Source organism: Lampetra planeri, chromosome 45 (assembly GCF_965212315.1).
Source record: "Lampetra planeri chromosome 45, kcLamPlan1.2.h2, whole genome shotgun sequence".
Lineage (NCBI taxonomy): Eukaryota > Metazoa > Chordata > Hyperoartia > Petromyzontiformes > Petromyzontidae > Lampetra > Lampetra planeri.
The window spans coordinates 2,948,002-2,963,125 of record NC_136151.1 but is presented as its reverse complement, the minus strand read 5'-3'; the positions used below and the strand labels follow the sequence as shown (position 1 = coordinate 2,963,125).

The 15,124-nt window shown below is 49.4% G+C and overlaps 1 protein-coding gene across 1 annotated transcript in view; it reads left to right on the top strand.

Annotated features, from left to right (window-relative positions):
* The window catches only part of LOC144733003 (uncharacterized), a 29,740-nt gene extending 15,323 nt beyond the window's left edge, over positions 1 to 14,417 (top strand). The window contains exons 6-11 of the mRNA XM_078614708.1: positions 2,230 to 2,376; positions 4,142 to 4,207; positions 4,571 to 4,600; positions 8,939 to 8,986; positions 10,264 to 10,281; positions 14,296 to 14,417. Coding sequence (XP_078470834.1) covers positions 2,230 to 2,376; positions 4,142 to 4,207; positions 4,571 to 4,600; positions 8,939 to 8,986; positions 10,264 to 10,281; positions 14,296 to 14,409 — 423 coding nt within the window. The 3' untranslated portion in view covers positions 14,410 to 14,417. The remainder of the gene's footprint in view (positions 1 to 2,229; positions 2,377 to 4,141; positions 4,208 to 4,570; positions 4,601 to 8,938; positions 8,987 to 10,263; positions 10,282 to 14,295) is intronic.
* Positions 14,418 to 15,124: the final 707 nt, after the last annotated feature.

Sequence of the window (15,124 nt, the reverse complement as noted above, 5' to 3'; positions counted from 1 at the left end):
GGGGAGGAGCCAGGGAGGAGAGATAGAGAGGGGGGGGGGGTGTTGCCAAGTGGAGCGCTACTAGAAGGGGTTGTCCCACCTGATGACGGACGCTTGTGTTGCGCCCGAAACGTCGTGATTTAATTTATTTTATACCTACGTGACTTTACCGAAGAATCAAAGAGTATGGATCACTGCAGTCACGAAAACTTCAAATTTACAGGGAGGAGAGTGTTCCCCAGACGGCCGCAGAAGCAGCAACGTGACGACGCCGGACCCGTCCTCGTTCGACCGTTTTTGTGTGACGCGATCGGCGGCGGAGGGCACTGCGGTTCATTTGTGGCGAGCGCTCCGCTTTGCGTGGGTGATGATGATGATGGTGGAAGAATGCAAACCCCTTCATAGAACGAATTCATAGCTGTCAACCCCTTACATAGGTCTACAATTGTTTTTAGACGTCATCTGCTTCGGAGATGAAATGTGCTGTTTATTATTGATTTTGACGTGCTGAATTCGAATATGTTAATTAAAACAACTGACTGGCTACTGTTCCCAAGATATTTAAGTTGTTTACATTTTAAATCTATGTAAATTGTGTAGATAGTAGTGTTTTACTCGTAAATTGTAAACCTAGCTCTTTTCATTTGTTGATAGTTGCTTTACATGATAACATGTCACCTGTCCTGTTCATGTAACACAAAAAAATCAGCAAAAGGGTTATATAAATGACATTTATTATGAAATAAAAGGCAAAAACTATTATGTATATATAAGTACATAGTTTAGTCATTATTAAGTGTCTACTTGGCGCTTCTTGGCTTGTCTCTTGCATTCATCAAATGGAGCATCTCTTGTCACTGTCCAGCAATCGCCTGCCAGCATTGATGGGCTCCATTTGCCCTGATAGCGTTTCTCCATTGTGGCAATGTCCTGGTGAAATCGCTCGTCATGCTCGTCACTCACTGCTCCTCATTTCGGTGGAAATAAATCTAGTTGAGAGTGCAAACAATTTATATTTAGTGACATGTTGCAACCAAGGCTTTTGTATGCCTTGGGGAGGTGTTCCACCAACTCCCTGTAGTTGTCTGCCTTGTTGTATCCCAGAAAATTGATAATTATCAGTGCCCTACCTTATTACAGACCAATTCAGACCTTATTGGTCACGCCGTGCCCCTTACAAATCTCAACGTTCATCCTACAAAGTCCCATCGCAAGGGAGAAACACAAAGAAATGAACACATTTTTTTTAAACTCAATCTCCCTGTACAAGAATACGAGGTAAACCGTGCGAATTGACACAGTGTGCCAATTCGTGTTTGAGGGAGACTGGGGGGGGGGGGGGGGGTTGGTGAGGTTCGCCGTCCCCCCACGTCCGCAGGGGAGCGATCGCCGTGGTCGTCCCTGCAGACTCTCCCACCACCTCCCCCCCGGCCTTCCTTGTGAGAATGGCGGTTGACAGGGCGAGGGAAGCTGCAGGGTGATGTCGGGGGGGGTGGGAGGAAAATTGAGGCTGTGGGTGGCTCCACTCGGAGGGCACCGCAGTGACGCGAGGAGGTGGCGGCATGCCCCCCACCCCCACCACTGCCAAGAGCGCCCAGGGCAGTGCCCGGTGCCCGGAAGTTCCTCGCCCTCGTTCCACATCACTTTTCTGCCGCACGTTTCACTCCCTCCGTTGTTTTTTGTTTGTTTGATTCGCCCCGATGCAGGCGGCTCGCTCCTCTCCCGTCGGTTCTAAAAAAAAGGGGACTGCTCTGTGCAGGCGGTGCACAGGCGTAGGGTTGGGGATGAGAATTCATGAGTCGGTGAAGCGAGCCCTACCCCAACCCCCTTGCATCACGGCCTCACGCCGGGGTCGTATTCCTTGTCGTCTTGATGCAGCCCTGCTGGAATGGTGCCTTCGTTCCTTGCTTTGGCAGTAGCCACTGAGCGAAGTGCGAGTGGATGTGGAGATTGTCTCTCTCTGTGTGTGTCTCCATTCGTCTCTCTCTGCCTCTATCTCCATCCGTGTCTATTTCTCCATGCGTCTCTCTCTCTCTTTCTCTATTCATCCGTTTTTCTTTTTTGGTGTCCCTCTCTTCATCCGTCACTCTCTCTGTGTCTCTCTCTCTCTCTCCGTGTCTCTCTCTCTCTATCTGTGTGTGTCTCTCTACGAGTCTCTCAATAAATTGCTCTCTCCATCCATCTGTCTCTCTCCCCGTGTCTCTCGCTCCATTCGTCAAAGTCTCTCTCTCTCTTCTTGTCTCTCTGCAGGCTACCGTCCCCACTAGTTCCTCCTCCGGCTCCTCTTCGACGGCCGTGGGGATTGGTGTCGGGGTTGGAGTCAGTGTTGCCGTGGTCGCCGCCATCACCGCAATTGGAAGCTTCCTCTACTGCCGCAAGAAACGCGAAGCCCAGCCGGTAAGAGAGACAGGGAGAGAGCGAGACGGGGAGAGAGACAGACAGAGATAGACAAGTAGATAAATGGATGGAGAGAGAGAGAGAGACTTTAAACAACTTTTATTGCCGCCAGCAGCAACAGCACTGCAGGCATTTCCGATACGAAATACACAGTCACCAGCAAACAAATAAACAAACGCTATAAATCCACGCGCTGTGGCATTAAATGCACCGCGCACAACATGAAAGAAAAGTCACGTGGTGGTTATCGCGCACGCCACGGTGACGAGCAAGTGTTTCAGAAGGTGAACACGAGGGTGCCGTCCACGCTGGTACAGAGGGCTTGTCCGGCTCCCCAGCGTTCGAAGAAGATGCGCACATCACTGACGTGTGTGGTATGCGTGCTCCAGCCGGAGCCTTAAGCAGGCCCCTGATCACTGGAAGCACAGAGCAGCCGTCAGTGTCACCTGCCAGAATCTTTTTCCTCGTTCGGTACACCGCCATCTTCGCCTGAGCATAGGCGATGGTTACTCTTGCCATGAGGATACTGAGGCGACATGCGGCGGTGGCGGAGGGGGTGTTGGCGGTACTTGTCCCACCGTGCTGTCCTCAGGCGGGTCGCCAGCGACCATGTCTTCATATTCACCTCCTGCAAGGCCATCTGGGATGGCGCTCGCGGGGGAGCGTTGCTCGTCCTGCTCTGTGACTTTTGGGTAGGGCTCATGATCGGCGGTGGCCGCGCACTTAAGGTTTGGGGCCGCTTGGCCTCCTTCGCCGTGGCCAGGCTTTACCCTGCGCTTACGCGAGGTGACGAGGGTGAAACCCTCGCATCCTCGTTGTCGGTGGGCGGCTTTGTGCGACCAGCTGCTGCTGCTGTTGAGGCTGAGGTGGCTGTGGCTGCGGCTGCTGCGGCTGCTCCTGCTGCGGCTGCTGATGCTTCTGCTGCGGCTGCTGTGAATGAGGTGGCTGTGGCTCCTGCTGCTGCTGTGGCTGCTGCTGCGCCTACTGTTGCAGCTGCTGTGGCTTCTGCTGCTGCTGCTGTGGCTGCTGCTGTGGCTGCTGCTGCTGTGGCTTATGCTGCTGGTGTTGCTGCTGTTGCAGCTGCTGTTGCTGCGGCTGCTGCGGCTGCGGCTGCTGCCGCTACACAGGCTATAGCGGCTGCTGCTGCTGTTTCTGCCGGCGCTGCTGAGGCTGTGGTGGAAGCTGCTGCTAGCAGCGCTGCTGCTGCTGCTTCTGGCGCTGTTGTTGCTGCTGCTGTGTGACGTTTGTTTCAGGCTGCGCATTTTTTCCTTTTGGTTTGCCCGTGCAGTTTGCACGGGCATGGCCGACGCCACCGCACACGTAGCAGCGTGGCAACGTGGTGGACACGTCCACGGTGTAGGCGTAGCCTTCTGACGTGTACAGCGAGAGAGATGAAGATACAGAGAGATAAATGGATGGAGATAGGGAGAGACATAGTGAGAAAGAGGGGGGGGGTGGAGAGTGAGACACAGAGAGAGAGAGAGACGTGTATAATAGAGGAGCTCTTGGGTTCGATCCTGACCCTGACACCTGCTATATATTTGCAGTATGCCTGTCTCTCTCCCTCCACATTTTGAATCAATGTTACACGTTTGGAGTATTTGGCTGCTATAAATGTCCACATGATAAGCCACTTCGTTGAGCAATTGTTTGTGATGGTCAGGTTGCTTCTGAAAAAGAGGTACAAAGCCCAATGGGGACTTACCCTCATTCACCCTCCCCCACCCTGCCCCTCCCTCTCCTCCCCCATCCCCTCCTCCTGCAGCCGCAGCAGAAGGAAGGTGTGGGAGATGTTGGACAGAAGTCTATAGTCGACCGCAAGAGAATGCCGGTCAACCTTGCACAGTGACCCAGAGAATCACCACACAAAGACCACTAGACTCATAACACAGAGGCCCATAGACTCACATAGAGACCCACAGACTCACATGGAGACCCACAGACTCACACCCAGACCCATATACTCACACAGCGATGCATAGACACACACATAGACTCAAATGGTCGCGTAGAGATGCATAGACTCACAAAATGACCCATAGACTCACACCGAGACCCATAAACTCACAGGAAGACGAACATACTCACACATAGAACCATAGAGTCACACGGAGATTCAGAGACACCCTTAGACACTGACCCGGTCATCATAAACATACTGAGAGACCAAGAATTGTTCACTGTTTCCTCACAGATTCCAGGTGAAATGGCAAAGGATCTCTCTGTAAGTATCATCATCACCACCACCAGCATCACCACCACCATCACCACCATCACCACCATCATCACCACCACCACCATCACCACCATCATCATCATCGCCACCACCAGCATCACCACCACCAGCATCATCACCACTGCCATCACCACCACCACCAACCTCATCACCACCACTATTATCACCATAACCACCAAAGAGACAAAGACAACGATCCCCCCATAGGCTGTTGGGTCAAATATTGTTAGCGAGTAGCATCTATGACAGCCGGCCTGGCACACGAGGTTATAGATGGCCAATACCCTCCCGGGCAGCGTTGGTCACCCCACTGCCGATGCTTACACACCACACCAGGTATTCATTTGAGGCTGAGTCGACCTAGATGAGGCCCAGGACCGGTTAAAATAATCGTCACGGGTGTTGGTGGCCCTGAGCAGGAATCGAACTCGGGTCGCCGGGTTCCTAGCGCAGCTGCACGCTAAACTGCTACGCCACCCCTCACCGCCTACGTGCGGGGGAGTAGAACAAAAGCATACGCGTTGGGACCCGAAAATTGGTGAACTATGCCCGGGCAGGGCGACTCTAGAGGAAACTCTGATGGACGCCCCTGGGGGTTCTGACGTTAAAATCGATCGTCCGACCTGGGTTTGTGGGGCGAAAGACTAATCGAATTGTCTCGTAGCTGGTTCCCTCCGAAGTGTCACTCAGGAGATAGCTGGTGCTTGGCAGGAGCAGTTTTATCCGGTAAAGCGAATGATTGGAGATCTTGGTGGTGAAACAACCACCACCATCATCGCCACCGCCATCATCAGCAATTCGCCACTAAGTGGAGGTGACGTCACCATGGCACTTGTGCCAGGTTATGTGCACGTTAAGGCCACGTGAAGTATCGAATGCCTGCTTGTAAGAGGTCACGGGAGAGACCCAGGTGCCATGATGACATCACCTCTGGTCAATGCACCACTTCTGCCCCCTACTCTGCCAACTTGCTGTGTTTTAGCCATGCGGAGCTCTGTGAGCATCGCTCCTCTGCCCTCCATTGTTGCTAGAGGGTGTCTGCCTCCAACTGCCCAGCAGCGTCCTTCACGAGCATCCTCCACAGAGGCCGATCTTGACACCGTCAGTACCAGTCATCAGCAAGTCCACTCAGCTCCACATCCTCTTGTACCACATCACTACATTTCTTATCTAGCCTATGCCATGCCCGTATAGACCCCTATATCCAGCCAAACAAAAGCTGTTTAGGCATGCGGTGGCTGGGCATGTGGGCTACATAACCCAGCCAACACAAGGATTTGTGAGCTCCTCACACAATCCAGCCTGGTTAAACCGAATATAGATCGTAGGTAGACCAGTCTAAATGTTTCAAACCAGGGAAGATGTTTCGCAAGAATAGAGAAGGGAAGGCATGACCATGTCCGAGAATTTCCGAAGCTTCGTGTGGAGCGACAGACGAGGTAGCTTGCATAAAAAGTAACACATCTGATGATAAAAGATAATGCCACTCAAGTGATAAGGAGACCTCTGCTGTCAAACCGGAGCTGGTTATGAGCACACTGCCCAGATATGGAAAACTCTCCACTCTGCCCACAGCTCCCCCATCACCAATTGGGAGTTGAGGGGTGGAGTGTTTGATGGCACAAAATACCCAGGTAGGTGCTTCGTTTTAGTGGTTCAGCAGTAGTGCCTTCAACTCCTCTTCTGAATGACCAGAACGACAGCATACATAACATGGTTGGCCAATGGGAGCCATCCCTTGACCACACCCGGACATTGTTACTGTACCAGATGGATATTCCTCCGGTTCAGCCAGAGGACATCCCTGTCGCCTGCTCACCATCATGAAGTTCCTTAGTGATAGTAAACAGAGAGTCAGGGACTCAAAAAGCACGAAGAACAACCCAGAGCCCAGGCCTACTGATGGTATCAAATGCTTTGACCAGGTCAATAAAGCAAATATGTAGGTCCTGTTGGAATTCCCGACACCTCTGCTGTAGCAGACTCACAGAAAATATGGCATCTGTGCAGGACCGCCCTTTCCTGAAACCATATTGGGGTTACGCAAGCCTCTACTTGGCGTGCCTGGCAAGGAAGCAATGTTGAATAATCCTTGCCAGGACCTTTCCCGGCACACTGAGGAGGGAGATGCCCCTGTAGTGGTTACAGTCTGTGCGATTCCCCTTCTTAAAGAAGAAGACCATCAGGGCATCCTTCCAATCCTGTGGAACGCATCCAGGGATCTAGCCTGTTATTATGATATCATATAGGGCAGTCTGCACACAAACGCCACCCTCCCCCAGTATTTTGCTGCGGAGATCATCTCTGCCTATGGGAACCTCATTTGCCAGTAAAAATATGATAATTGGTTTTTTACCCTTCTATCTGGCAACAAAACTGACACCTTTTTACAAGGAGTCATGTTTGCATAGACCACAATACCTGCAGTCATAATTCAAACAAAAAACATCAGAGTTATGTTTTTGGTAATTCAGCCCACCACTCACAGGGGGTGACTACCTCTAATAGTTGAGGCATAGCAGCCTCAGCAGGGTCGTTCCCACTTTGCCCCATGATGTTATCCAGTCTAAGGGATTTTCCCTGCCTCAAGACCTCACATGAATTCTTGGCACATCTGTAAACCTGTTCCTGGGGGTCAGAGATCAGATCACCTCTCTTTCCCCTCATTAAGGTGTTAGGTATGGCGCTGCAAGTTACTTTGAGGGAGTTAAATAGTGATTTGTGATCGCAGGCTTCTGAGGCAGACTCCATTTCCTCAGCAACCCCGCGATCACCACCCATCCTTGCAGCACCGCACGGCTCTCCGAGCCTCCAAAAGAAGGTTGTGGTAAACCTGCTCATTCTTTGACATGGAATGCTGTAGACGGTGGGAGTGGACTTGTCGTATTTTCTCTGCCAGCCGGAACACCTCCTCTGCCAGCCAGGATCTCTGGGGATGCTTATACCGTGTATCCAAAGCAGCCATTGCAGCTGCATGAGTCACAGTCCTAAACCTCACCCATTTCCCCTCGGCATCAGGAGGGGGGACGATGCCAACCCCAGCTGATTTTCGCTTGCAACTTTAATCAGCTAGCTGAGACCAGGTCACTGTGGCTTTAAATGGGGTCAAGATGTACACCCATCACTGGAGTGGAATAATTGCTAGCACATCTTACGTATGACAAGCCGATGGTATTTGAGCATATCAGCTCCACAGTATATTTTGGTGTCAAAGACATGGGCCCGCATCCGCTTTTCTGTCGCTCTTTAGTCCAGCAGATGTTCTTACTTGAACCCGGCGTGCAATCCATTATGTTGTGTGGGTGCGCCAATGCCAGAACAGCATGTTGGTAATTACAAGCCCATGGCCTGTACAAAAGTCTAGCAGCCTCCTATTGTTGATATTGAGCTGATCTGGCCCATGCTTTCCAATCACTCCAGACCAGGTGCTAGCATCATGACCCACTTGGGCATTAAAGTCACCGAACAGGATAACTCTATCTTAAGGGGCCAGTTTAGCTAGCACCTGTTACAGGAGGTCATAGAAGACATGTGACTCATCGGACTTGCCTGCAGCCCTCCACTGATGTTCATCTTCGGTGGGGGTATAAGTAACCACCACTCCTCACCTCTAGTTGATGGGAAGGCGAGCCCACAGTAGCTTGGGGCATACAGGTTCCCACACCTCACTGCCATGCTCCCACACACCCTTCATTATTTTGTTCAGAAGAAGAGCCACTCTCTTTTGTTTGACAGTCTCCTGTCCCGAGTAGAGGTCTGTCCATCCCTCATGCTGGCAGGAGCCAGAATCAGTCCACCGTACCTCTTGAATACCCCAGAGATCTAGGCGGTATCAGTTCAGCTCCCGACAGAGGAGTGGCAGCCTCTCCTTCGCAGTGAGCATTCAAACATTCTACATGGCCACCCACAGTGGCTTTTTGATGTTTTTGGAGGAGCCCCGAGGGTAAGGAATTAGTCTCCTGTCCCTGCCAAATGGGGTTTGGCCAGGAGACATCATCAACGCCTGCCCCCCGGGGCCTCCAGCACAAGCTGAGCTAGATGTTTTTCCCGTGGTTTTGTGGTAATTCGATTGAAGGTGGAGGGGGTGACCAGCCCCTCACACCCCATTTGACCGCTGAGGTGGTTACAAGTGTCATGAGGGGAATAGCCGATTTTGGAATTGTCCTCCCTTCCATGGCATTGCTCACATCCACCACAACGTTAGCATCCGGCACCACCAAGGAGGTATGGGGTTGTTTTTGCCAAACGTGCTCACTCTCTCATTCACTCATACACTCTTCAACCCACCCACACGGCCATTGAACATGATCTCTGTGTTCATTGCAGATGCCTGATGAACTGCCTGGTATAAAGTTTCAGCGGGAGGCGATGAAGGTAAATCAGTACCATCATTTTCAAAACCAGTGACAATGCCACACTCATTTACTCATCCAATCACCCACTCATTCACTCACTCACCCACTACCACTCTTTCACTCACCCACTCATGTAACCCCTTACCAAAATCACCACTATCACCAGTATTATCACCACCATCATCATCGTCACCACCATTATCATTATCACCAACAAAACTGCTGCTATTCGCCATTAAGTGGCAGTGATGTCACCACAGCACCTGTGCCAGGCCAGGTACACCTGACGCTATGTGAAGTGTTGAAGGCTCGCTGACTGGTTACTGGCAGACCCAGGTGCCTTGGGTTGACTGACTAATATCAATGGCAGATGCACACCTGTATCAACTTGTTGCATTTTTGCCTCCCGGCACTCCCATCATTGTTGGAGGGCGACTGCCTCAATCTGTTGTGGTGCTTTTGGTAGATCCTGGCTTAAAATACATTGATCCGCATTTACTGTTCCGTCACTATGTAGTCCAGCAGATGTTCTTGCTTAGACTAGGCGTGCATCCATGTTGGTGTGTGGATGCGCCTTTGACGAAACAACGTGTTGGTGATTACAAGCCCATAGGCTGCACAAAAATCTAGCAGCCTCCTACTGTTAATGAGCTAATCTGGCCCATGCCTTTCAATCACTCCAGACCAGGTGTCTGCATCAAGACCCACTCGGACATTCAAGTCACCACACAGGATGACTATCCAAAACGGCCGCTTTAGCCAGGGGACAGGAAGTCATAGAAGGCATTTGACCCATCAGCCTTGTCTGCATCCCTCCACAGATTTTCAGTAGGGGCGTAAGCAACCATCATCATCACCACCACAATTATCACCACCACTATCATCACCATTACAACCACCATTATGATTGAGTGGGTGTGTGAGTGTGGGTGGGTCAATTGTTGAGCAAGTGAGTGGGTGAGTGAGTGGGGGAGTGGTTTTGTGAAGTGCATGGGTGAGTGTTTAGGTGAGTGGCTAAGTGCGTGGGTGGGTGAGTGGTTGAGCGAATGAATGGGTAAGTTGGTGAGTGGATGAGTGAATGCGTGGGTGGAAGAGTAGGTGAGTTTGTGAGTGAATGGTTAAATTAGTGGGTGATCGAATAAGTGGGTGGTTGCGTAATTGAGTGGGTCAATTGAGTGGCTGGGTGTATCAGTGAGTCTTAAGATGCACCTAGCCTGGCACATGCACCAGAGTGACAGCTTCTGTTGTTACTGTGAGTGATGCGTAACTCTCGCTGCACTTTCCTTATCTCCCCAGGAAAACGTCTACCTGGAGGTGAGAGATTGCAGTTCCTCGTGTCTCCTAAGTGTCTCCCCTCCCCGTGTCTCCTCCTTCTCTGTCTCCTCCTCCCCACGTGTCTCCACGCCTTTCTATGTCCACCATTCTCCGTGCTTCTCTGTCTCCGTGTCTCCACCCAAACTGTGTGTTTCTCCAGTTGATGCATGGCTTCTTCATCTCTCACCGTCGCGTTTCTCCATCTCTCGGTTCTCTTACCCGACTGTCCTCCCCCACCCCGAACACCCTCATTTCCATCTAAGCGACATCAATGCCAAGGTTCAGGTCCAGGAGCAGGCCCAGGCCTAGGCCAAGGCCCAGGCTCAGGTGCAGGCCAAGGCCCAGGTTCAGGTCCACATGCAGGCAAGGCCCAGATCGAAGCCGCAGTCCAGGCTGAGGCCCTGGTCCATGCTAATGCCCAAGTCCAGGCTCAGGACCTGGTCCAGGTTAAGGCCCAGGTGCAAGCCAAGGTCCATGCTGAGGTCCAGGCTAAGACCCTTGTCCATAATTAGGCCCAGGTGTAGGCTGACGCCCAGACCGAGGCTCCAGTCCAGGCAGGCTCTGAACTCGGCAGTTTCACCGAGGTCTAAACTCTGGTGTCGACGTTTGGCCATCTCTCTGCGAGCGTCCCGTCTCATCGCATCATCATGGCGACTTCTCTCCACGTGCTGCCATTCTTCTCACCACGGTGGCTAGGAGATGTTAACTCCCACACCTGGTATGCAGGATGCCGTGGGTTCTATACCGACCCTGATGCCTGCTGCTGTTGTATATTGGGCGTTTCTCTCAGTGCTGGTCACGTGGATTTTTCTCTGGGTCCTCTGTTTTTCCCCTCCACATTTAGAATCAACATCAAACGTTTAAGAGCAGGGGTCCTCAAACTACGGCCCGCGGGCCACATGCGGCCCACCGAGGGCATTTATCCGGCCCATGGTCACTAATTGGGCTGCGCTTGTGAGCTCTAATTGGGCTGCGCTGGTGAGCACTAATAATAGTAGGTTTTTACCCTTTTAACTGGTACAAAACTGACACCTTTATTCAAGGCATCATGTTTGCAATGACCACAACACAAGTAGTCAAAAAAGCAAACAAAAAGAAGCAACTCTGATAAGGATGATAATATGCACTATCCTTGAAGTTGATTGGCCCACACCCGAGACGGCTTTCTTTAGAGCCTAGTCCCCATTGCATATTATCATCCTTATCAGAGTTGCTTCTTTTTGCTTCTTTTTGTTTGCTTTTTTGACTACTTGTGTTGTGGTCATTGCAAACATGATGCCTTGAATAAAGGTGTCAGTTTTGTACCAGTTAAAAGGGTAAAAACCTACTATTATATTTTGCCACTGGTAAAAGAGATCTCATAGTGTGGTGAGCACTAATTGGGCTGCGCTGGTGAGCACTCATTGGGCTGCGATCTGTGAACAAAACTGCAGGTGTAATTAACTTTTTAATGGCACCCGCACTAGTGTGAGCCTGGGGTAAAAGCGGAGTTCCCCCAATCAGACTGCATTGATGGGCAGTGCAGTCTGTATGTCTCTGTGTGGGCAAAGTTATTGCTGGTATATTGTGTTTGTAGCGCTGTATATATATTGGTATTTTACTAATAGCAATTTTGACTCCCTAGGAAACAATGATGTCAAGAAAGAGAAATTTTTACTCGGAGTGTAGGATATTCAAAAAACAGTGGACTTATGATTACTTTTTCATGCTGTACAAGGAAAGAGCTGTGTGTCTGATATGCCAGAATATAGTGTCTGTGTTCAAAGAATACAATTTACGTCGACACTATGAAACTCAACATAAAGATAAATATGATTGTTTGGTCGGAGAAGTGAGAAAAGATAAAATATTAAAACTGAAAAATACATTAACAACTCAGCAAAATACTTTTGTGAAGCAGAAGCAGCTAAATATTTCATCACTGCGAGCAAGTTTTCAAGTTGCCAAGCTAATAATGTGCACTGGCAGACCATTCGTTGAGGGAGAATTTGTTAAAGAATGCCTTCTTTCTGTTGCCAAAGAGATGTGTCCAGAGAAGGCCGATTTATTTAGTACAGTGAGTCTTTCAGGACCTACAATTTCACGGAGGATTGAAGAAATGGGAGACAATTTCCATCAGCATTTGCAAAACTCCACAAAAAAACTTTTCTATTTTTCCTTAGCACTCGACGAAAGCAATGATGTTCGTGATTCTTCACAACTTCTAATTTTTATTCGTGGGACGAATGACTATTTCAAAGTCACAGAAGAGCTTGCTGCACTGCAAAGCATCAAAGGAACAACTACAGGAGAGGATATCTATGAAAAGGTTTGCCAAACTGTGAATGGTTTGGAGCTGAACTGGGCTAAACTAGCCAGTGTGACAACTGATGGTGCTCCTAGCATGGTGGGGTCTAAGAAAGGAGTAATTGCTCGCATTAACCAAGAGATGGACAAACATAACCATTCTCATCCAATAGCCATACACTGCCTCATCCACCAACAAGCGCTGTGTAGTAAATCACTGAAGTGGGACTCTGTTAACTTCATTAGAGCTCATGCACTAAACCACAGACAATTTCAGGAATTTCTGTCTGAGCTAAATGTTGACTATGAAGATGTTATGTACCACACAGAAGTCCGTTGGCTGAGTCGAGGGAGAGTTTTGAAACGTTTCTATGACTTACTTCCACAGATGACAGCTTTTCTGTTTTCAAAAAACAAAGAAGTACCAGAGCTCAATGATGCAGAATGGAAATGGCACCTTGCCTTTCTGACAGATGTAACAGAGCTACTCAACAGTTTCAATGTGCAACTTCAAGGAAAGGGGAAGCTCATCTGTGATATGCAATCACATATCAAAGCATTTGAAGTAAAATTAGGCCTCCTCATCAAACAAGTGAAGGAGGAAAACTTCTGCCATCTCCCCACAACTCAAAATCTGTTAGCGGAAAAACCATTGGTTGCATTCCCAAACAAAACATGTGTGGATTCACTGGAAAAAATGCAAAAGGAGTTCCAATTTAGATTTAAAGAGCTTCATCTCAATGAACAGGACATACAGCTTTTCCGTAACCCATTTTCTATTGACATTGAAAATGTGGATACAATTTACCAAATGGAACTGGCTGAACTGCAGAATTGTGACTCTGAAAGACGCATTCAAGTCAAGCAGCCTTCATAATTTCTATGCATTTCTCCCCTCTGAGACATATCCTCATCTCAGGAACCATGCACTCAAAATGGCAACCATCTTTGGCAGCGCTTATGGCTGTGAACAAACTTTTTCCAGAATGAAACATTTGAAATCTCCAACCAGATCTAGACTAACGGATGCACACTTGCATCACTTGTTACGACTAGCAGTGACAAATATGGAACCGGACATTGACCATCTCATTAGCCAAAAGCAGGCTCATAGTTCCCATTGCAATACTGGCAAGTTTGTTGATTTAACTTTACTTGTTCTTCATTTTAAATATTGTATTTGTTCCCGTTTTGTTTCTTCACTTCAAAATAAGATATATGCATGCAGTGTGAATAGGAATTTGTTCATAGTTTTTTTTAACTATAGTCCGGCCCTCCAACGGTCTGAGGGACAGTGAACTGGCCCCCTGTTTAAAAAGTTTGAGGACCCCTGTTTAAGAGTATTTGGCTGCGACACATTTCCACACGATGAGAAGCCACTTCGTTAAGCTATAATTTGTGATGGCCAGGTTGCTTCTGAAAAAAGAGTTACATCGCTCAGTGGGCCTTACCTGGTAAAATACAAATAGTTTAGTTTTAGTATGGGTCTGGATGAGTATGGGTCTCTATGTTTTTCTATGGGTCTCTATTTGTCTCTATGCAATCAGAGTATTTGGCTGCTAAAAATTTCCACACGATGACGATGATGATAAGCCACTTCGTTGAGCTATCATTTGTGATGGCCAGGTCACGTCTGAAAAAGGAGCTACATAGCTCAGTCATCCTTACTACCTAGTAAAGTACAAAAAACCCAACAGTTTTATAGAAAACTCTTCCCTCTATCTCCAGGTGGACGATCCACGCTATACGAACATCCAAGTCTGTGCTGAGGCCCAGTCTGCGTACCTGTGCCCAGACCCTGTTGTCGCAGAGGAGAAGACGGCGACCGTGGAATTTGCGTGAGAGAGGAGGAGAGAAATGGGAGAGGGGAGGGAGGAGATGGGAGAGAGGGAGTGGGGGTCGGGGGGAGTGGGGGTCGGGGGGAGTTGGGTAAGAGGAGAGAGATGAAAGAAGAGAGAGATGATATGAGGGGAGAGGAGATGGAGATGGGAAATCGAGGGAGGGGGAGAGTTCAGAAAGAGAGCGGAGATTAAATAAGAGAGATGGGAGAGAATAGGGGTATATGAGTGAGAGAGTTGGGAAAGAGAAGGTAGGGGGTAGAGTTGGGAGAACAGGAGAATATAGAAGATAGGGGGTAGAGAGAGCTAGAGTAGAGTCTGGAGTGATGACGTCATGTAGAATATGCGTGTGTGTAGTTGGCGCGGTGCATAATCATCGCCACTAGGCAGACTACCCACCTCCTCGTGTGCCGTTCCGGCCTTCATAGGTGCTCGCTAACAGCACTTTCCCCAACAATCTGTCAAGGCTGGGCGGGTGCAATACTGCTGTCTCAACTTATGCTCACTGTGACGAGTGCACCGCTGCATGCCTAGGTCATTAGTCGCGCACATCCGATTAGCACGGCTGGATACGTACGGTGCGAAAGAAGTTAAACATACATACACACTACTATACACTACACCACCATGCTAGATTGAAAACTCATTTCTTAAGGACTGCTTTGTCCCATGACCTCTCTCCAATGAGTTTCAACATAGCACCCGCGGAGACTCAAACA